Source organism: Dryobates pubescens, chromosome 6 (genome assembly GCF_014839835.1).
Source record: "Dryobates pubescens isolate bDryPub1 chromosome 6, bDryPub1.pri, whole genome shotgun sequence".
In the NCBI taxonomy this organism is placed as follows: Eukaryota; Metazoa; Chordata; class Aves; order Piciformes; family Picidae; genus Dryobates; species Dryobates pubescens.
The window spans coordinates 20,870,179-20,892,935 of NC_071617.1; the positions used below are offsets into that span (position 1 = coordinate 20,870,179).

Here is a 22,757-nt window from a genome sequence, read left to right on the forward strand (position 1 = left end):
AAGCTCTCACTTGACTGCTAATGGACCTGAGGGAGATGAAGATGAGGAAGGCATGGGGGGTGCAACCCCATAAGTGGGCTGTGCGCATGAGCAGTAGGGTGAGAAGTTACATAACATAATTAAGAAATATGGGAGGGGCCTTGGCCCTAAGACCCAGCCTCCTGTGATTGTCCTGGCTCAACGTCACAGGACGCAGGTCCCTTAAAAAACTTGAATATCACTACTTGGCACGGCCTGCCGCTTCTCCAATCCAACGAGACATGATTTGGTCTTGCGGAGGCACCTGCCTGGATGGGTAACTTACGGGGTTGTGCCTTGCTTTGGGGTTTTGTGCCTTGCAGTGCTATGGTGCAGCCTTGTCTGCCTTTTATATTAAATAAAGCCGTACCTATTGGCACCTGTGGTATGTGTAATTAATTAATTCCTCATTGAAAAGCGCTCACTGAAACAGATGGATAGCATTAGCAGCCAATGGAATTGTATAGAAGGGGTGCATTGTGGTACTTAAAATTTTTTTCACAGATCTTAAACAAAGTAGTAAAAATGTAAATAAATCACTATTGGGTGTAAAAAGGAAAATAATGATAGAATAGAATAGAATTAACCAGGTTGGAAGAGACCTTCGAGATCATCATGTCCAACCTATCATCCAACACTACCCAATCAACTAAACCATACAACCAAGCATCCTGTCAAGCCTCGCCCTGAACACCCCCAGCAACGGCGACCCCACCACCTCCTCAGGCAGCCCATTCCAGTGGGCAATCACTCTCTCTGTGTAAAACTTCTTCCTAACCTCCAGCCTAAACCTCCCCTGATGCAGCCTGATGATTCTAAACAAACCCATTTGAAGAGAGAGGGGACTAAAACTAGCTGTACCACAACACACTCTCTCTTTTCACTTCCCTGAGCTGGGAGATACTAACTTGCTTCTGCTTGGCCTTGGCTGCACTGCTTTAGTTGTGACTGGTATTAACTTCTCTTCTTCTTGTCCCTTTTGTACAGGGTGGTAAGAGGGAGGCAGGGAGGGAGAAGCTAGTAGCTTCCCCCGGTCCTTGGCCAGGGGGGTTCTTGTGCTGTTTATTAATTGTAAATATCTGTAAATATTGTATGTTTTGTATATATTCGTTGCATTCCATTGTAGATTGTAGTTTTGCTTGTAAATACAGCTTTCATTTCTTTCCAAATGAGTTAGTCTGGCAGATTTAATGTTGGGGGGTGTGTGTGTGTGAATTTCAACCCACCACAAATGTGTTTAAACAAGAAATATAAGAAATTACTTACCTTCTGCATATCTGGACTTATATCTGAAAAAAATAAATAATATGTTTCATCATAAATGAATAATCAGATAAGTGTCAATCTGCGCACATTTTAATGATACACTAATATCAGCATTATGAACTCCCAAAAGGGGTTTAAATGCAGCAGCAACTGAACAAACAGACTCCCGGGTCTCTGATAAAACAGAAACTGCATGAACTTTATCACAGTTCCACTTGAGGTCCTGACTTTGCAACACTGATACGATATGAGCAACTACTCACAATGACCAAGACTGCTCAGTTGCCAGGATGTTTACAGGACCAAAATCCCGGTGTGGAAATGAGGACATTAGATTTAAGCACTAACATTTTACTTTCTTTGCACACCTGTCTAACCTATTTAGGGAAAGTTATAGAAGAAAGGCATCCATCTTTACTTCTACAAAATACAGAAGCACTGGGCCAACAAACAGTAGACAAAGTAACTTACCATTTGACTTCAAAACTTTATGGACTCTAGATGAGGGTTCTGAAAAATATAACAATGTGTTTGAGCACTTCAGCACTCACAGAAAGATAGTGGTATCTTGACCAACTTTTTGCTATATGGGTACCAATTTTAAGCTTCTGAGACCATGCAAGGAAGACAGATTTTCATTTCTTCATCACCCAGTTTTTTCATTAAAAAGGTATTTGTTGAAGTGTCAAACCTACAGCTACCTACCTCCCAAAGAACACCCATGTTTCTTAATGCAATAGCAGCTGCCCTCCATACAAGAAGACAGGTTAATTTTTATCTCATGTTAAGACTTCTGCTTTCAAAAGACTTGGCCACCTCTGTTATTGCTCTATGTTGTAGGAGCTTTTGTATTAGAAATATGCATAAGGTACCAACAATTTAGCAGGACTTCAAAATTTTAAGTACCTGAATGTTACATAGGAGACCACTTGACCAGTATTTTTCATTATTCCTTTTACTAGCAAAGCAGTACCAATGCACCTCAAATAAAGGAAGATGCTTGATAGTTTTTCAGACACAAATGCTGGTGTATGATAAATCATTAAATCAATGAACACTGTTAGATCATTCCCAATATATAATGTTACACACTCCAAATTGGAAAGGTACTTAAGCAGCTGAAGAGGGGAACACAGTTAACTACAATATAAAGTCACCCAGCTACACAGACATTTGTAGTGGGTTCAAGAGGAAACTATATTATGGATGTATGTTTGAGCTAGGAGAAAAAACCCAAACAACCAAAGTCAACAATGCCACCTCTCAACTCTCTGCTACTCATAAGGCAGACATTACACTAAGATAGTAAGCATGCTTTGAAAAAACAAGTCTCTTATGATCAGGATGGAACTATTTCTGAGACAGTAATTACTGGGGGAGGAGGGAAGAAATGACAGATGTCAATAACGTGTCTGTATCATTTCATATGCATTCTTTCATCCATTAGAAAATACCTGCTGTTCTCTATGCACCCACCACTAGGAATGTCTGTCCACAAAACTAAGTGTAAACAGTGGGTTAAAATAATAAATCATACAACAAATGGTTAATAAACTGGTCCACCCATAGCTGAGAGATACTGTGCCACATTAAATTTGCATGGAGCGCAGCTTAAAGACCAATTCTATATGCCCAGCCTCATCCAACCCTTAACAGCCCTTTTGTCATTTTGGTGCTAAAAGGGTTTATTCACCTGATTTCCTTCTCATTCTGTGAGGAGTAGTGCCTTCTTTAGGCTGGTATGATGATTTCATTTCTCCCTCAGGGCTATAGTGGAAGCCTGGGTGGTCTGTGGAATAAGCAGAGGCACAAGGAATAAGCCTCAGCAGCTTTCCTCAGAGGCAGTGCCATCATTCCCTCTGACTGATAATGGTGGCACATCAGATAGACATACACATTGAAGCAACACAAGATACACCGCTGTAGGGCAGCTGTTAACCACCATGGAAACACTTTGTCCATACAGCTGTGCCTTGCTCCCAATGGCTAACCCAGTGACATATATCCGCTGTCATAGTGTGTGTTTGCCAGTTTCTCAGTCAGAGCATCCCTGACCAATTCTCTACAACTACACAAAGTAACAAGCCTGCTTTACTCCATACTTCCTCATCACTTAATACAGTAGGATTGTTCTCATTTCCCTACACAGCTAGGGGTCACTGGCAACATGAAGAACTAATGGCAGCTTGCACTAGCAAAGGCAGCAAGCAGAAGATGCAAGAGCAGGTGCTGTGAGAGTAGAACTGCACTCAGAGCAGACAGCAACATTGCATGTGCTTTCTAATGCTGGCTCCTGGGACACACAGAGGTGAACTTTTCAGACATAAGCACAAGCCTTGCTATCCTCCAGCAGCAGGTTTGCCATCAGAAAGAAGTCATAACACTGCTACATACTTCTTCAAGCTGCATTCGTTTATTGTCAGCCCTTCAGTGGGTACTAGCCAGAAGGAGTTTATGCTACAACACAGGAAAGATCAAACATTTAGTCAGCATAGAGTAAGCAAAAGAGAGTGGCTAGTGTTTACAGAGGTCTTATCTGCCGCCTCTTTGCTCATCATCAGACATAACTTGCTGGTAGCAGATCAGTCAGCCCAATGTCTACAGAGCTCCACAGGATCTGCACCCAGTTTTGTTTTTCTCTAGCAAGGTTATTACTCAAGGAACATAAGCCTGGCCTTCTTACATCTCAGATGAAATCAACAAAAGTGGAAAAGCACCAACTTACGTATGGCATCCATTTCTAGAATTGCCTGCTTGGCCTGAAAAAAGAACAAATTAAAAAGATAAGGACAAACTACATTGTGTATTACAGGTAGTAGAGTGAGCTTAGATGTAAACAAAAGCAGTTTAAAATTTTGAACTAATAAATATGGTTGGCAGCATTATTTTCTGTCTTTCTGTGTGCATTGGACATGTTACATATGTGAAGAAGAATTTGGCTGGCAGGAGCTTATCAGAGCTTATCTGCAGATCTTCACACAGAAACCTGTTGTTTACTGCATCCAGCAGCTTTGCCTCACATGCCCACCTCCTTTCTGGCAGCACAAGGGTAGGAACATACACGTAAAGCAGCCACTGGTATAAAGAATAGCTGGAGGATAGAGGGGTGGCACATCTGACCACAAAAGCTACTTTGGCTTCAGAGACAGGGGCTGTGCTGAGCTGAGATCATGCTGTATATGCTGGGTCTCCTCCATAGAGAATCAAGCCCCATTAGTCATTGGTATGTGTCTCTATGTGTGCTGTGATCAGCACAAACCCGGCGCCAGTATGCGGGAATCACTCTTTTTTTGGTGATTCACAGAGCGTTTCCTTCCTAAAAACCAAATAGATTAACTCCATTACTGTTTTTCAACTCTGAAGTTGCTGGTGCAGAAAACAGTAATCACCTTTGCCTCCTTGAAGAGTCTACTTGAGGAACTGCTATTAAAAAATAATAATTATTTGGTGTAAATAAGACTGAACCAGAATAAAAAGTGTCTCATGATTGCTTAAAATTTATAACTTTTTTTGTTTGTTTTTGAAATTCCAGGAATAATATTGACATTTTATCAAGCATGTCAGGTAATAAGTGAGAAAATAAACTAAAGTACAATATCCCAGGTAACTGGTTTGCCTTTCTGCAGGTGCAGTTCGGTAATATTCCACCAGGTGTCACATGTGGACTACAAGCAAATCTTCCAAAGGCTAAGCAGAGAGGTCTCACAACTCCCAACTACCATTTAAAAAGGTTACCTGGGATTTTTGCCACAGATTAAAAAAACTAAACAAATTTTTTAAAACAAATCCATTAGGAAGTAAGAAAAAAATCTTGATATAAAAGCTGAAATAATTCTGTAGTAATTCATTTTTACCACCTAGTAAAGCGCAGTGAGTATTTACATTGTAAGTATAGATACTAGCCTAAACATTATACCTCCAATAAACTCTGTCAACAAAGTGAATTAACAATAGCACCTGCTAGGGCTTTTTTTCTCCCATAATTTTATATTCATTGAACTGTTGAAAATGAGAGTTAGTACAGCACTGTGTGCACCAGTCACAGGCATCATCTTTTTTTAGCCATTAAGCAAAAAATTCGGGAGGGGGGGCAGGGGGTGGGGGAGAGGTCAGGAAAATTGACCAGAGGAACTAACACTGGGGAAAAAAAAGCCAAAAAAACCCAGAAAGGCAAAAAGAAAAGGTCAGTGAAAAAAAGAATTAAGAAGAAATCCTGTTTCCACATGAGTCAGCAGCTGCTGTATCATAGCAAGAGTTAATTAAGGTTAACACCCTTTGAGAGATGCAATGCGTTACACTGGGAAATACCACATGGAGCTCTAAGACTGGTTTTCATAAATAAAAGGACTAGGTTTTCCTACTTCAAGACCTTACAGCTATGAATATGATGTCAATGCCTCTTTTTTTTCTGCCATAAAGCTTGCTAGCTATCTCACCAAAAAGGGCCTAGATGTCCCAACTAAGAACGGGTGTGTGTATTTGCAAAGTGAAGCGTGCGCTTCCAGTGGTTTTGGTGCTATGATATGTAACCAAGAGAGATTAAAATTAGCTTGGTAATGTCTACACATGCTGCAATTAGTGGCACCTCAGTGTTGTGCTCACAGGCAGTATCCAGCTAAGCTATGCTCTCATAGTCAAGCTTTCTGACACTGCATCTCTGCTACTCATGTCCTGCTGGACAAATCCTGGTATGGACAGCAATGCTGCTAAGCCAGTTAAATTCTTCTACTCCTGTACCAAGCCCTGTAGATGCTTATTGTGGAATTTTTCCATTAATTTGGAGGAACAGTAAAAAGACATAAGGAAATGTGTTAATTAACCTCCTGGAATCTAAGCTTTCTCCAAATTGCCATGCATCTTTGCAGCTGACATGATTACTTTCACAGAAGTACACATACATAGGGGTGTTTTTTAAAAACAGTTACCTTGGCAGGGATTTTAGCAGGATGATTTTCTAGAATTAACCTCTTCAAGTGAAGAATCCAAATACGTTTTTCTTGCTGTGATTTTGCCTGATAAAAACATTGTAACAACATGAGAAAATGCAGTACTGGGCTGTGCCTGCATAGGAATAGCATACAGTCATCAGCCAGGACACCCATCAGGCAGGAGGTTTTTGTCATACCTGGACAGTGTGCTGCATTTTGGGATTTTTGTAGTGGAAGACGCTAAAGCTAAGTGGTTCCTTTGGTATTACTTCAACAAGCATCAGGTTCCCACACTGTAACAAAGATAGGCAACAATGTGAATCATGAAGAAGCTTTGGGGAGACCCAGAGATGGTAACATTCCCATCTGCTCTCTGACTGACATACCAGTATGTGAGCTTTGTATACAAACATTTCATCTCTCTTCTTTGTAATTAGCAGCAGCTTGTCAAAGAGGAACAACGTGCGCTCATTCTTGGCTCGCTGAATGCGAAACGTTCCTTCTAACACCAGCTCCCCATAACTCGTGAGGTCTGGCCCTTTCCAGTTAGTGAGCAAACTCTGTATCTCCTGCAAGAGAGTAAAGAACAACCAACATTTGTTTCAGAGATCTTACTGAAAGGAAGAATCCAATAACCTGCTAAGGCCATTCCCACTTTCCTATACGAAGTTCAACATCCGAGAGTGGAAAGTCACCATACACTAGTACTGAGGTTGCTGGGTTATGGGCAACATCCTCGCCAGGTGCTTGGAGGCCTTACTGCAAAGCCCAGACTGTAACATGCTCTCCTGAGTACTGGGTACTGCTTCTGTGTGGACCCAACAAAGAGCCCTGAGCTCCCTCAGGCAGACAATATTGAAAGAGCTCAACCACATATCCTCAGATTTGCAGAGACAGAAAATGGTCTACAATCCAATTATTAGCCTCTCTCACACCATCCATATCCCTAAAGAATTCCTCTTAACATTTCCCTTTCACCCTGGGTATCCTCCTGCAGTTGTGTGGTCCCTCACTGAATGAAATGTAATGCCATATCTGTGTCCTGTAGGCACATTACAGATGCTTCTGTGCGGTGTTCAGATTGAAGAGCTGCTTCTTGAAAGGCTAAAGGCCAACTGATCATTCAAAGATAAAAATTTATGTGTATTTTTAACCCCAAAGCAGCACACTTTGGATTATACACATTGTCACTTAAAAAAAAAAAAAAAAAGGCAACATAACAAATTAGAAAAGTTGCATGTTATCAGAACTCTCCAGGAGCTTGTAAGTGAGTCAAGCTACAGCATAAAGTCTGCCAATGTTGAGGGACACTGCAGGAACTGCTGTCACATTAGTTGCAGCATTACAGATCAAATGGCAGTGTGAAGAACCACAGAAGAGCTATTCTTATGGATGAAGAAACAGATCTCTTTTTTCAAAGTCTAACCATGAACATAAACATTTTCTACAAGCCCATTAACTTCTCAGCTGAGCTTAATAATTATATTTTTTTTCTCAGAATGCTTTTTTTTTTAATTCAAAACCCCCCAACAAACCCCGCTTTTTTTACAAAACCATTTAACTTTATTGCCAAATATTGCTGGTTATCATTACTCAGATTTATAGCAGACTGTTGTTAAAAGTGTTTGCCACGCATTTTCAGCCATGTGTGGCAAAGGTTACACTCCTGAAGGCAAGACATTATCAAATATCACCTTATTCTCTCTACATGTAAAGAACAACAATGAAGAAAAAAAATAGAAAAGCCCACAAAAAATGAGGGCAAATAACTTGCCTTTATGGTAAGAACAACAAAAGGGACAAAGAGTAACATTCTATTTCTGGAATGATACAAGCCTATTGCTCCCTTTTGTAAACTAAAAAAAAATCCCTTAATTTTCTTAAAGCAATATAAACACTGCTAATGAAAATGTCCTGTAAATCCACGCTTCATTGGGAACTCTGAGACAGAAAAAAAGACCTGTAAAAAGGCTTGCTCTCCCTGCCAAAAAGTTACTCAGGATGCAGCTTTTGGTTTTGCCTCAAAAATTTTTCATTTGAAGCAAAGTTAACATTTTTGTAACTATAATGTTTCAAGTTTTATGCTTTTCACAAGCAACTGACAATGAGTCTTCAAAAGCCCATGAGGAAAATACTTAAACAAGATGCAGCACAAGAAACGCCTCAAAACAAAATTCATCAGCACAAAGGGAAGAAATCGGAAACCACAGAATTTCTTTTCAAAGCAATGCCCTAGGGTTGTACAATTCAGGGAAAGTAAGGAGGAAAAGTTATCTTAAGTTCCATATTACTGCAAAATACATGCTTTACAGGATACTACTTGTAGGGTAGATGTCACAGATTTTCCTGCAGCAGCTATGACCATGATTTTGAAGATCAAACAGACAGAGGCATACTCAACAGACATTAAAAGATAAGCTAAGAAATATTAACGGCATATATATTGACAAAAACAGCTCACAAACATCCATAAAATCTCTTGTGGAACTCACTTGGAGCCTGATAGCATGTTCATGTTTCCTCTTCATGTCATTTATATGCCATGCCACTCTCTGCATTGTATCTATAGCATCTAGAACCACATCATAGCCCTCAGTGTCCTTGTCAAGGTGATTTTCTATTTCCTGTGACAGAGGGGAAAAAAGCCCTGTTATTTCTAAATAATTTTTCCCAGTCCAATGCAATACTACGTTTTCATCTGTCCTATTTTGTTTGCATTGTGATGAATCAAATGCGATGTTCCTTCCTTTGGTGCCATGGTTTAGTCATGAGGTCTGTGGTGACAGGTTGGACTTGTTGGACTTGATGATCTTTGAGGTCTCTTCCAACCTTGGTGACTCTGTGTGTGATTCTGTAACTATCACTTCTTGTTTCCAATTTGTTTAACACAAGATAACTAACAAAGCCAAAACTTTATGGTCAGTTTAGGAGTGACCATACTGGCAGCAGCTGATGTGTGTCGAGAGGCACAGAAAGCAAGCACAGCATGCCTCTTCAGACAGCATTTTAATGGATTTCTTAAAACGCAGAACATATCTACATGCTTACAAAACCCTAATGGAATTACACTAGGCATTATTTTACAATTGGAAAGCACAAAAGCATCAGATGTCTTAAATAAGGATCAGTGTCTTTACACTTCACTAGAACATAGCTCTCTAATAGGAAGCGTATGTGGAAAAGGTTAACAATAAAGGAGGAATTTCTGAAACTTACTTAACTCAGTTCACTGAATAGGGAAAGAGTTCCCACTTCCTTAGTCATTCATCTCCACAAAACTTTTACCAATCAGGGTGTTTATATGTGTTTAGCCCTTCTTTCAACCACCCCCAACATTGCAACACAAGGGAAAAATGCCATTCTTCACTGGAATAATAAATTAGTGTACAAACATGTTTAGTGATGACAAGAATCTTCCACACAGTTTCAGAATTACATACTTAAAAAAACAAACACACACACACACACCCCCAACTGATTATTTGGTTGCACAGACTGATGCAAACGTGTCTAAACCAATTACCACTAATGCTCTACTCCAAATATATGCATATGCTGTGAAATGACAAAGACATAGTCTCCATATGCAGAAATCAAATACCCTCAAAAGAAAGAGCATCAAAAGAAATCCAGAAGCTTTCTACCCTCCAAACCTTGCACCAGAGGCAGAATGCACAGAAGCCCTAAATTAAACGTATTTCTAATTGGTGCTTACGTGCAAGAGTAGGTGGTACTTGAGGATGCGCTGGACAGGTTTCAAGAGATAGGAGCCCAGGGGCAGAGAATGCTGCAGCACTTCTTGCCGCTCTCTGAAGAACTTGCCCAGTGCCTTGTTCCTCATACATTCTGTCAACACAGCCACTGACCTGGAAATAGCAGTACATAGCTTTAAGACACATTGTCTCCGTAAGTCTGTAGGCAAGGTCAAGAATTGTTTCTTTATTCCCTTGTAAAAGGGGGCAGCAGGTTCCTAATCTGATCACTGTGGTTTTGTTGTGTTGGCTTTTCTTCTTTTTTTAAGTTACATTGTAAATTCAGTTCTGCTTTCCTTTGACATGCAACCATTCTGCCATGCCGGGAATCACATATTTGGAGCAAAGCAGAGTAAGAACATAATTTTCTAAAGGTCAATAATAACTATGAAAGATAAGAGGAGTTAAATTCAGGTGAGTAATTTTAAATTAAGAAAAAAAGGTAAATTCCTTGAACCTTCTGGAGAAAGAGTACAGATTTATTTGCATAGCCTGTAACTTGCCTTACATAAGCAGGTGAAGGGACAAATAGAATAAAGTAGAATAGAATAGAATATAGAGTAGAGTAGAGTAGAGTAGAGTAGAGTAGAATAGAATAGAATAGAATGGAAGCCCGGCATTCCTACCTTGGGTAGTTGGTGCAGTACTGTGTGTATATGTGGAAATCTTCACTCTGCAAAGAAAGGAAACATTTACATATATTATATTTAATAATAATAATAATAATAATAATAATAATAATAATAATAATAATAATAATAATAATAATAATAATAATAGCAAACCAGGTTGGAAAAGACCTTCAAGATCATGGCATCCAACCCATCAACCAATCCAACCCACCTAAACAACTAAACCATGGCACCAAGCACCCCATCAAGTCTCCTCCTGAACACCTCCAATGATGATGACTCCACCACCTCCCCGGGCAGCCCATTCCAATGGGCAATCACTCTCTCTGTATAGAACTTCTTCCTAACATCCAGCCTAATCTTCCCCTGGTGCAGCCTGAGACTGTGTCCTCTTGTTCTGGTACTGGCTGCTTGGGAGAAGAGACAAACATCTGCCTGTCTGCAACTTCCCTTCCCTTCCCCTTTTGTCAAACTAGCAGCTAACGAATGTGCAACACAAAGATTTTTTGACATCAAGACAATGCCTCCTCCAGTTCCTAATCAATGAATAGTCCCTGCACTACCAGAGACCTATTAATTGAATTTATTTTTTCTTTTTGGAGATTTTCCTTTACTCAAAGGAAAAAAAAAACCACAACCAAATGAGGAAACCTACACAGAGATAAAGCAAGCTGCTTTGCAACAGCTTCCAAGGTCCTTTTTAACAATCTGTGTCTCTTGAAAAAAATGTAAAAACAAACCAAAAAACACACCACTACACACACACCCTTTGAACAACTGACTCACTCATACCTTGTGTTGTGTGTGATAAAGCACATACCTGAGTACTAGCAGAATTAGGTTTGCAGGGTATGTTCAGTGTGTGATTTTTCAAGCCATTATAAATACTTTCACATTTGAGCAGAGTTTAAGAGTGCAAATCAGAAGCCACAAAAGTGACTTCTTTTGTTCTTAAAATAAATTATGACTCTGAACACTGGAAGTTATTACCCCAACAAGTTGCAACTAGATTTAGATGGGTTTCCACACTTGCCTGTCACAGTGAAATTGCCCACACTTAATGCTGACAAGCTTCTCAGAGCAAAGGCTTGAGTTTCATTCCTTTTCCTCCTTGGCCTAAGGAGGAAATCATCTTAATCATTATCACCCTAGTTCTATGCAAGAACAGGCTTCCAGAAACATTCCCTTGTGCTTTGAATTTACATCTGCCTATCAACTTCTATCCCCAAACCACAATTTCTGCTGTCCTAAAGACTGAGGAAGCACTGCAGAATGCAAAGTGCTTCTAAAATCAATTATATTTTCTTTCCTGAGCTGTAGACTGCATTGCTCTCGTAGTAAACAAGACCCCAGTTTCCACACCAAGCATCTTCAGAACAGACTCTGGCATTCTGCAGCACAATAGGCACCCTCCACAAGGGGTAGTCTCCGGTGAATGGGGAGACTAAATATCTGCCTTCACAGAAGGCAAGAGTGCTGTGAGAAGCAACACCACATGGGGAGAAGGCCGATGCAGGCTGTGGCTTTTGTTTCTCATTGTTTTATGTTGTGTTTCTTTTTTTAAACCATCAGAAAGACACAGCTCTGGCAGTACCCTTCCCCCATTTTCAACAGCACAACTCCTGTCCCCCTATCAGAGGGCTAAAGCAGGTTGTGCCATTCATTTCTCCACTGAGCAGTGATTCATAAGGACCCTGTACAAAGTAACATGACTCCACATGAGTATAAGTCACTGTAATTCAGTATTTCTTACTGGATTTCAGTATTAACCATTCCGGAAAACAAAAGTAAAAACTTAAGTATTCAGAACCATAGAATCAACCAGGTTGGAAGAGACCTCCAAGATCATCCAGTCCAACCTATCACTCAGCCCTATCCAATCAACCAGACCATGGCACTAAGTGCCTCATCCAGGCTTCTCTTGAAGATCTCCAAGGACAGCAACTCCACCACCTCCCTGGGCAGCCCATTCCGATGGCAAATCACTCCTCCTGTGAAGAACTTCTTCCTAATATCCAGCCTGAATTCAGCTTGGTCTTTCACGTCTGGACTAATTTTGCTGTCACAGCTGGTTTTACAGCAGTGTACCCATGCCTGTGTCCACGATGAGAGACAGCAAATGTCTGTGATAGCCTGTTCATACCCATGCTTGGGACTTCCAGCTTCAGCATATACTAATAGAAAGCTTTTGTTTTGTTTTTGTTTTTTTTTTTTTGTAGTATATTCCCAGGGCTAAAATTAAAGAATAATACAATTCACAGAATTACTTCATAAGCAAACTGTAGAATATTTTGTGCCAATTTAAAAAACCAAAAATAAATACAGTCACATGATTGTTCTGCATTTCAAACAAAATAGGATTATCTGTTGAGAAATTTTCACAAACGGAAGCATCATGGGCAAACCACGCAAGGTCAAACATTTCCGGGTTTCAGAGTGGACTGAGTACACACACCCCACAAAATCAAAAGCAACTCTGAAATCCCCAGAGGCCTTTTCACACTGTTCCCCTTTGGCTGTTGTTTTGCACGGTTTTGGGGCAGGGGGGTGTGGGGTGTGGTTTGTTGATTCTTTTTGGGTTTTAACACAAGGTCAAAACCATTTTCAAGGGGATTTTTAGTTTTAGAAGAATGTTAGTCTAGCTATTAAATGGAATAACTTGTATTTTAAAAATAAGAGAAGTAGTTCCTTATGTACTTGACACTTCTAAAAGCTTTAAGAACAGTTTCACAATAATTTCTGCTTTCTGAACAGACAAGACTCCAAATTTCATACCTCACACGTGTACATGCTTCATTGCATCACAGCTCACTTAATCAAACAAAACCACCAGAGAGCATTCACTTTTACCAAGCTATTCATGCACATTGCCAGTAGAAAGTTAATTACATATATTTTGCCTCCAGAATTAGATTGTTGATACGCATTCAAGCTTATGACAGTGATATGAATAAACATCATACATCCTGATGAGGCATCATCAAGATTCATGTGTACCCATTAGGAGAATGGCCAAGAGAGCCACTTCCAAGAGAGGCTCTTCCTAACCCTGAGCAGTAAATTTGCACTTCTCAGGACAGAAGTTCTCCCATTGCCTGCCTGGTTAACCAGCACGTCTGCATAGTCAAAGAAGGGACCTTTAGTTCAAATGCCCAGTTGGTCTTCTGTGATTCACATCAGCCTCCCCAAAGAAAGCACTGTGTTACTGGGAGCATAACAGGGCACAAGCTGTGCAGGCTAAAGCAAATACTGTGAACATTGCTCAGAAGCAACAGAAAAACCAGGACATATCAAATGTACTTCTATCAATATTTTCACACAGCAAATGGGACACCAGCTATACTCAGCAGTATGTCTTTAGTTAATCTTAAAATTATTGAGCTTGAAAGTTGTTTTGATCACCTCAACTGTCTTCAAACCAGATTAAAAATGCTCCAGATCTCAGCTATACTTGGGTTGCCCCTTGCTGCTGAATCCACTGCACATCTCCTCCACAGGAAGTGCCAGACATGTGGCTACATCACTCATCTTGTCTCAGCTCTTGGTGCACAGTGCATTTTTACAACCATAAAAAGCACTTTAAAAGAAAATGGAGACTAAGAAAATTAGCAGAGTCAGAATGTAAACTGAAGCCAATTGCCTGGATCTCCTCCTCATTAATGAGATGTTAGATTACAGTAATTCTCCCTTTCCCCTTGGTTAAGCTGTTGGTGTGTCTTCAGAAAACATATGTCCTGAATTTCTGGTGTGCTGAGTGAGAAAAACAACGTGCCAGAATTAAGCTGTCTTTTACAACTCACTTAAATGTAAATATGTAGAATATTGAAGTCAATCTTCTAATTGACATTGCCATTATTGCTATGAAAATGAATGACTGAATATTGTAGACAATCTTTTATGTGAATAATTAAACTACAGCTAAGTAGAACCCTTTATTTAGCCTCCAATTACTGTTACCAACAAAATACCTTCAAGCTATTTAGTGCACTAGAGTTAATACAGCTCTTCTAGACAAAGGGGCAGGAGAAGAGCTGGTAGAAACTAAAGTAGTACACCACTACCCTCAGTAAGACGTTATTTCTGTGTGGCAACCATCCCACTCTGTTTAGACAAATACCCATGCACATCACCTGCATGCAGGAGCAGAAAGGTCATGACCAGAGAGCAGGTTTTTAAAAAGTGTGCTTTTCTGCATTTGCATCTATTTGCCTGTGAGTTGCTAATGAATTAAAATGTCTGGAAGCAGAGAGATTTAATACAATGTTAAGTTGTTATTAAATATTTTTATTTATATCAAGCCATAGCTTTGCATGGTTATTTCACCTGTTAGTAAGTTTCATGTTACTGGCTGTTTTACACTAAAGACATCTTGCTGAAGTCTGTAAACAAATAAAAGCTGCCATTTGAGGAGTTATTTGCTTTGGGCACTAATCACAACAAATGTTAAGATAAAAATTTAAATCCACGATTACAGGATTTTGTTCAAAGTACACTGATACAATTTAGTGATGCTTACTCTACCTCCCCTGAAAGTAAAAGTTGCAAGGCTGTCTACTGCTCAAGCATGAAAGTTATAGATAGGAAACAGTGATGTACACTAGTGTGAGGGAAGTACAAAATGCTAAGCATGGGCAAATTTCATTGAGCAAAACCAAATAATGAAGTCAAGTTCAAAGTTCAAGTTCCATCAAATATGGTCCAAGACTAGAACTTACAAAATGAAGCTGCCTAGATGTTCTCACAGATATCAAACACTTCAGTTCCACCAAGCCCCAGAACTACATTAACAATAACTGTTCCATTGTATGTGCAAACCAACTTGTTTCATTTTCCAAAAGCTCTGAAGGAAGAAATGGCTATTACTTTATTCAATTACTGAGCAAATACAGCAACTACAGTGAAAACCTGACTGTATATTTATATCTCCAACAACTAGGACAACTCACAGCTGAACCAGTAGGGTGAAAAAAATTACACTAGAGCCAGAGCTCGCATAACTTAAGCAAAGTTCCACTGAAAACATTAAAGAAGCTCCAGTGAAGCCATTAGCTAAGCTTGTGAGCAGACTTCAGCATGATATCCCCATGCTTAGGTCAGAGTGAAGATCTAGCACATTTGAGGCAATCAAACAATAAATGGGCAAAGTCCTGAAACACTTGAAGGACCACATACTGCCAAAAAAGGCAGTTTTATTTCCACTGCTCAATGCTGGGAAGATACAAGCAACTAAGAATGCACAACTGGAGTCTGTTAAGAGAGTCAACAGTCGCAGTAATGACATCCTCATGGCCAAACCCAGAACTGTGGGGTATTTTGGTATTGTTTGACTTTGGGTTTAAGTGTTTGCACTTGTCTGGATGAAGCGAAAAAATGCTTGTTAGGACTGCAATCTCTAGCAACTTCTGAGCCATCAGGCAGTTGGCTGCCAATAATACAAATGCTAAAAGCATCTGACAAGGGAACAAAAAGCAAGAGCAATGATACGCAGATGGATTTTGGAACTAATGGCTGAAAAGTCTATCAGAAAACTCCTTCAGCTGTCAATGAGTGAAACTTTTTCCTGGACTTGCTATTATGACTTGCACCACCTCCATTGCAACTCACACCCAGGAGCAGCTGCAGCAGTCCCAGCTATAAGCATGCACTACAGCAGAATGATTTACCAGCTTCCAACCATACTATCTGTAAACATCCTGAGTGCCTCACAACTGGCCTTTACTACATGGGCACTCTGCTGGGTTATGCTCACCTTCTTGTCTGCCAGGAACCCAGATGCTTTTCTGCTAAGACATTTCCTAGTCAGTTGGACTTATCCTATTCTCTGTCCTTCAATTTCATATAGACTATTTGGAGAGATAACATGCCATAAACCCCACTGCAACAAGGCAAAAATAAATCCTACCTTTGTAACAGTAGTGTGAACACTAAGATCTCTCAGTGCTTGCTGGATATGTAACAGCTTTCTCAAATTCAGCTCAAGCAAGTGATCCAGTGAATCCACAGCACTCAGCTGGTATCATCACTCCCTTTCCCAACAAAATACTTTCTGCCACAACAGTGCTGAACAAAATTAAGTGGGCCAGCTAATCCTAAATCCTTCTGTTAGACCTATGATTCCCAAAACTGTATGCCTGGTGCTAGCAATACCAATTTCATGACAAACCCTAAAACATGACAGTTTCATGGGTTTGTTCTTAATTTTCTAAAATGGAGACAGGAACACACAGATTTAAACAATTACATTCTCCTTTTCAGCTCTTTTTCCCCCAGAAATGGAGACAACATTACCTCTTCACACACTTGGAAGGGAAATGTGGGTTCTCTGGTGAAGTCTGCAGTGAATTACAGTCATCTGTAGCCCAAAATACTTAATCTCTTGTTGCTACCCATATAGCCATTTCCCTTCTCCCTGATTGGTTCCCCATGTTTCTAGAATAAAAGACACCTACTTTGGGTTCCTGTATTTCTCATGCACCTGATGTTTCCTTCTCCATACTTTTTGGCGTTGGAATTGCCTGATAGAATGAAGTTGTCAGCTCAATGTTCAGAAAATTTAGAGTAATTCAGAGAAAATGAGATTTGAATCTTAAGGCTATCTCATTTAGAAACAAAACTAACAGTATACTTGCTGGATTCAGGAAAAATAAACAAGGCATCTCAAAACACAATACAGCCACAAGTATTTGCCTTTTCTAAACATGTAGCCAAATTGTACTCTCTAGTTGTTTTCAAGGTGAGAAGGCATAACTGGAGTATCACTTGATCACCTGCATTGTAAAGGGAGGAAAATGATGAATCCCTTTAACACACAACAAAACCAGAACAAAACACCTAAAAATGAACCCTAGATCAAGAGTTCCACCAGTTCTGACAGATATTGATGAAAATAAGACAAAGGAGAGCCCTATGCCCATTGTCTACTATGAGAAATTCCTTCCTTTTTCTTAGATTTGCTAACTTTGCTAGTGGAAGTCACGTAAACTGTCAAAATTCGGTCTCAAAACCCAATATATAATTCATATTTCCCCAGATCACTCTGCAAGTTGTGCGCAGAATCCTGCAGCAGCCACTTACCTTGGAAACAAAACAGTCTGCTATAGCCACAGGATCATTTTCACAGTTTTCCAAATCTTGCAGAAGTTCACTAAAACGAAGAACAGGAAAAGGAACAATAATAATCCACACTTTGGAATAGACACACACAGCTGTGTACAGAGCCAGGCAGTGCTTCATCATTCATGGCTGAGATGCCCAAAGCACTTAACTCAGAGTCCCCAAAAAAAGGAATGAGAATCCCTTTGATGTCCCTCTTCCTTCTAGATGTATAGCTGCTGGCAGTTTTTGTGTAGAGTCAGAGGAGCACTCTAAGGAAATCTAAGGCACTCCCTTCAGATTGACAGCTCTTCTGCAGTATTCACACTGGCTGTGCAGCTTGTATATCAGCTAACACAGCTGAAGACTAACAAAATTTAGAAGGCCATGCCCTGTCCTATAAAAACATTAAATGTTCTTGGAACTTTACTTGACTGAGGGAGATGGGGAGCTGATCTGAAAAACACAGATGAGAACCAGGAGCAATGGTAATAAGCTCACTCAGGAAAATTTGTCTACCTTTAGTGAGTCTCTTCACTGAAGTTATTACCCTGGAAAAAGTTTTCTGGAAGGGGATGTATAAATTCTACACGCATAAAAATAAAACCTTACTGGGAAGATTGTACAATTTTGACATGCCAAGCAGGAAATGAATTCCTCATAACAGCAGCAAAGCAATAAGGGAGCACGATCACTTTTGTATGAAACTAATGTTCTCAAAAGCCAGCTCAGCGAAAGTGAATTCAAGCAGAAGAAAAGCTCAAAAGTCTCTCCTTGATCCAAAGTGGTTTTAGCCTTACTGAAAGAGGTACTCGGAAAAAAAACACACAAACCAACAACATGAGAAGAAACTGAGTTTTTTTGCCAAATTGTTCCCTGATAGAACTCTTCTTTTTTCCCCCCTCTCTCCCTCTCATCAGATCATTTACTGTTCAGGGCTACTTTTCTCTTGGTTCACAGCTGGTTCCCTGAATTTGCCTAAGAGTTGCTAAGACTGTATCTAGGGAACCATCCTTTTCCTCTCTAAGCAGACACAATTTCCCTCTGTAAGTACAAAAAGAAGTAAACCAGAAAAGTTTCCTGACTTGTTCTCTGCTTCTCTAATTACAGGAGGAAGGAAGGGGAGAAATCACCAATCAGTCACATGGAGCAAAGACAAAGACCTTAGGCTCAGTGCTCACAGGTACTTAGTCATTATGTATCATCACCCCACCATTTTAAAACAAGACATAAGTATTTTTCTCCTCTGTTTTGATCTGAATTGGATCGAGCAAGAGATGGTAATGACAGGGACATCTGACAAGCAATTGTAGTGGAATGAAAGAAATGGAAAGACTCAGGAAGAAAACAGCATGGTTTGCCCTGAACCTACAACAAAAGGTTGACGATCAAGTACTGTGCAGTCCAGTCCTAAACCCTCATGGAACCACATCTCTGAAAAACTTCATTCTCTCAAAGCCTGACATGGCGCAGCATCCAAAACAAAAATGGAGATAGCAGGCACAATCTGGTCTTCACAGCAGAATACCTTCACCATATAAAGTTCTGGAAAATTAATCCAAAAAGCTCAGACTAAAAAACAACCAAGAGAAACTTAGCTCTGATGTAAGTGTATTGTCACAAAAATCCTGCTCACAGAAAGCATCTGAAACTACTAACAAAGAACTGCCAGATGGACATTTTTCAAAAGGTAAAAATAAATTAAAAGGCTCCAGAGTATGTTTAGGACCCAGAAGCTACATGCCAAGTTTCACACAGGAGGAAACTTAATCCTTGAAGCTATATTTGGAACTACAATGAGTGTTCAGTCTTAAAAGCTCACAATTTCCATGTAGAATTTTAAATTAGAAGGCCTGTGATACATTAGTAATTTACTAGAGGCTTTGGACAGTTTTCCAGTGAGTTTTAACCATTGTAACATATCTATGTCTAAAATTGCCCCATCTGGGCTGCCCCTTCCCCTCCCCCCTCCCTCCCCCCCCTTTTTTCCCCCTTCTATTTAGCCTCTGTAAATATTTTTGTTGTTTGTTTTCTGCCACTCAATTATTCTCTATGATGACTAATCACACTTGAAAGTATTTTCATTAGCTAATATTTGCAATGATGCTAGTATAAATGTGTCACAGCTACCATGTCTGCCAGTTCTGTAGCTTTTGAAGGATCAGAAAATACAATGGACAGGACTTTTTTTCCTGTCCTGTGCCCACTGGGAAGCTGCAAGCTCACAACCATTGTCTCATGTCTCCAAAACGCACAATCAGGCTGCCTTTGTGCTAGACAATAACAGCAGTTGCAGCTGAGGCAGGACACGGTAGCTTTCTAGTTAAGTCTATTTCCATTACTTAGCAGCAGCTGATTCAAGCTTCTAGAAAATATTGTAGGTTTCATCCTTGTCTGTAAACTCTGAACTATTCTCACTCTGCCCTTTGATACTGATCCCAGAAGCTGAAGTACTTTAAAGTAGCTTCCCACAATAATGGGAAAAAAGTGAAGATGCTCTTTGACACTAGTCTACCACTTCAGAATTATCTTTTGGTACAGTTGTATTACCTGTTCTTCTTCAACAAACACAGTAGTTTAAGAGATGTTTTATCAACTACTTTATGCCAATATATTTCTTGCCTCAATTGAATGTTCAAGTTTTCCTCAAATGTTAAGTTCATCATTTTACAGTAACAGAGGATTCAGACAAAAGTAACAGTAGCATGCTTCTAAAACTGCAGATACTGCAGGTCCCACACAATGTTACACTACCTATACAAGCAAGAAATTTTACTTCAGGCTCCCAATACACTCTCATTGGCAGAGCTTTAGAGAAACCTTGAAGATACTGAGCAGAAGCCTTCAATAAATGAAAAGATACTTCATCACCATTTTGATAAATTAATTCAGGGAGTCCCTAGTAGCATATAACACTACAAACCCAGACCTGGGTGATGTATGCTAGTATAGACAGGGACCCGATATAGTGGGAATAAAACAATGTCTCTTTAGTAAAGTAAGAATTTCATTCATGTTGGCTTGCATTAGGCTTATCTAGGGCACAGAGCAGGTATAGGCTTAAATCCATGGAAATGCCCATCACGAAAACAAACAAACAAAGAAAAGTAAATAAAGACCACATTTGATTCATAAGATACAAAAATCTGATCTCAGCAAACCAACCCTGTTGTGAATCAAAGATAGACCATTTGTCAACTTACATCTTGGCTGTATTGAAGTGATAAAACAGTGTTTACTTGGCCCACTCCCTCCCCATTAACACAGGCTATTGAACTGTTTTCATTTAGTTCAATATAATTTTACCTGTTGAAGCTGTAGATATCCCGTATGTTTCCAAACAGGGCCGATCGCTCCTCTGTCCCTAGGGAGAGCTTGGTCTGGTCAGTGATACAGTCGAGGTAATCCTACAGAAGAAATTAGTAGGCCTTCAGACATTTTCTCCATTTTTAGATCAGTAAATGGAGCTATGTTTTATTGTACAAGATGAGTCTCTCATATCAGTTTCGCCTTATTATTACAGTAAAGCCTTCTGTAGTCCCTCTGTGAACAGTCCCTCTATTATGGAAGGTAACAGTACTTACCTGTTCATTGAAACCAAGACAATAACAAAAGACTGAGCACTAAGTTATAGCTCTTAGCAGGACAGCCAACATTTCTCTTGCTGCTGATATACAAATGTGCTCAGATTTCATTCACAATGACAGTTTAATTGATCATTTAACTGACTCAAAGATGAAAAAATGTAAATGTAAGAGATTAAGAATGTCATTTAATGCAGTCTTAGTAACAGAAAACCTATACAATGAAGAGCAGAAAGCACACCAGCAACACAGGCTCAGAAAAACAACCACTGCAAAAAGGTTTTTTTCTTAAAAATCATAGTTAAGAAAACAATGTAAAGGACAGATCCCAATGTATGTGCATGCAATTTAGAATAGAATGGAATGGAATTAAGCAGGATGGAAAAGATCTTCGAGATCATCAAGTCCAACCCATCGCCCAACAACATCTAATCAACAAAAACATAGCACTAAGTGCCCCATCCAGTCTCTTCTGCAAACACCTCCAGTGATGGTGACTCCACCACCTCCCTGGGCAGCCCATTCCAATGGCCAATCACTCTTTCTGTGAAGAACTTCTTCCTAACATCCAGCCTAAACCTCCCCTGGTGCAGCTTGAGACTGTGTCCTCTTGTTCTGGTGCTGGTTGCCTGAGAGAAGAGACCAGCCCCCACCTGGCTGCAACCTCCCTTCAGGTAGTTGTAGACAGCAATAAGGTTTCCTCTGAGCCTCCTCTTCTCCAGGCTAAGCAACCCCATCTCCCTCAGCCTCTTCTCATAGGGTTTGTACTCCAAACCCCTCACCAGCTTTGTTGCCCTTCTCTGGACACGTTCCAGAGAGGGGCACAGAACTGGACACAGAACTCACGGTGTGGCCTAACCAGTGCTGAGTACAGGGGCAAAATGACTTCCCTGCTCAAGCTCAGCTCCCGAATTTTCACCTTTCATTCTGTTGCTGCTACAGTATGGAAATTGCTCAGATAAAGGCAAACAAATCCAGAGGGCTATGGAACTAATTACGACATACAAACCAAGAAAGACAATGTGCTGCCACACTCATGAAGAAATTCTACCGGAGGGTGGAAATAAAGTGAAGTGAAAACAGCAGCAACAATGTGAAATAAAACAAATAAAATCCTTTAGCCTGGAGCTAGACAATGTGATGTGGCAACCTCCCAAAAGCAACACCGCATTCCACAGTGCTGCAAGGAAAGAGTCCTGCGAAACATCAACGAGATCATGAAACTTCCTAAGCTATAACTGTCTTCCAGAGTCATAAAGAAAAATGTATTATAGAACACATGCATCGGCTCAGGTTTATTCTCTGTGTAAATCCCATGGAGACAAAGGTTTTGGATCAGCTGTTGATCCAACTTTTGGATTTTTAGATGCCTTCATAAGGAAAGTTAAGAATTGCAGCACTTGAGCCTCCATCCCCATCCCCTTCTTTCTAAATGAAATACGCCAACAGAGTCATGAGCGTACCCAAGATTCAGGTTTAGGTAGC

At 40.0% G+C, this 22,757-nt stretch overlaps 1 protein-coding gene across 1 annotated transcript in view; it reads right to left on the bottom strand.

The window, feature by feature from the left end:
* PLEKHG1 (pleckstrin homology and RhoGEF domain containing G1) overlaps nucleotides 1-22,757 on the bottom strand; it is a 147,981-nt gene that overhangs the window by 17,644 nt on the left and 107,580 nt on the right. The window contains exons 5-16 of the mRNA XM_009897061.2: nucleotides 20,995-21,095; nucleotides 17,671-17,740; nucleotides 10,591-10,637; nucleotides 9,928-10,078; nucleotides 8,705-8,836; nucleotides 6,599-6,781; nucleotides 6,410-6,505; nucleotides 6,210-6,296; nucleotides 4,010-4,043; nucleotides 2,978-3,073; nucleotides 1,756-1,794; nucleotides 1,285-1,307 (exon numbers count right to left, since the gene is read on the bottom strand). Of these exons, the coding sequence (XP_009895363.2) occupies nucleotides 1,285-1,307; nucleotides 1,756-1,794; nucleotides 2,978-3,073; nucleotides 4,010-4,043; nucleotides 6,210-6,296; nucleotides 6,410-6,505; nucleotides 6,599-6,781; nucleotides 8,705-8,836; nucleotides 9,928-10,078; nucleotides 10,591-10,637; nucleotides 17,671-17,740; nucleotides 20,995-21,095 (1,059 nt within the window). The remainder of the gene's footprint in view (nucleotides 1-1,284; nucleotides 1,308-1,755; nucleotides 1,795-2,977; nucleotides 3,074-4,009; nucleotides 4,044-6,209; nucleotides 6,297-6,409; nucleotides 6,506-6,598; nucleotides 6,782-8,704; nucleotides 8,837-9,927; nucleotides 10,079-10,590; nucleotides 10,638-17,670; nucleotides 17,741-20,994; nucleotides 21,096-22,757) is intronic.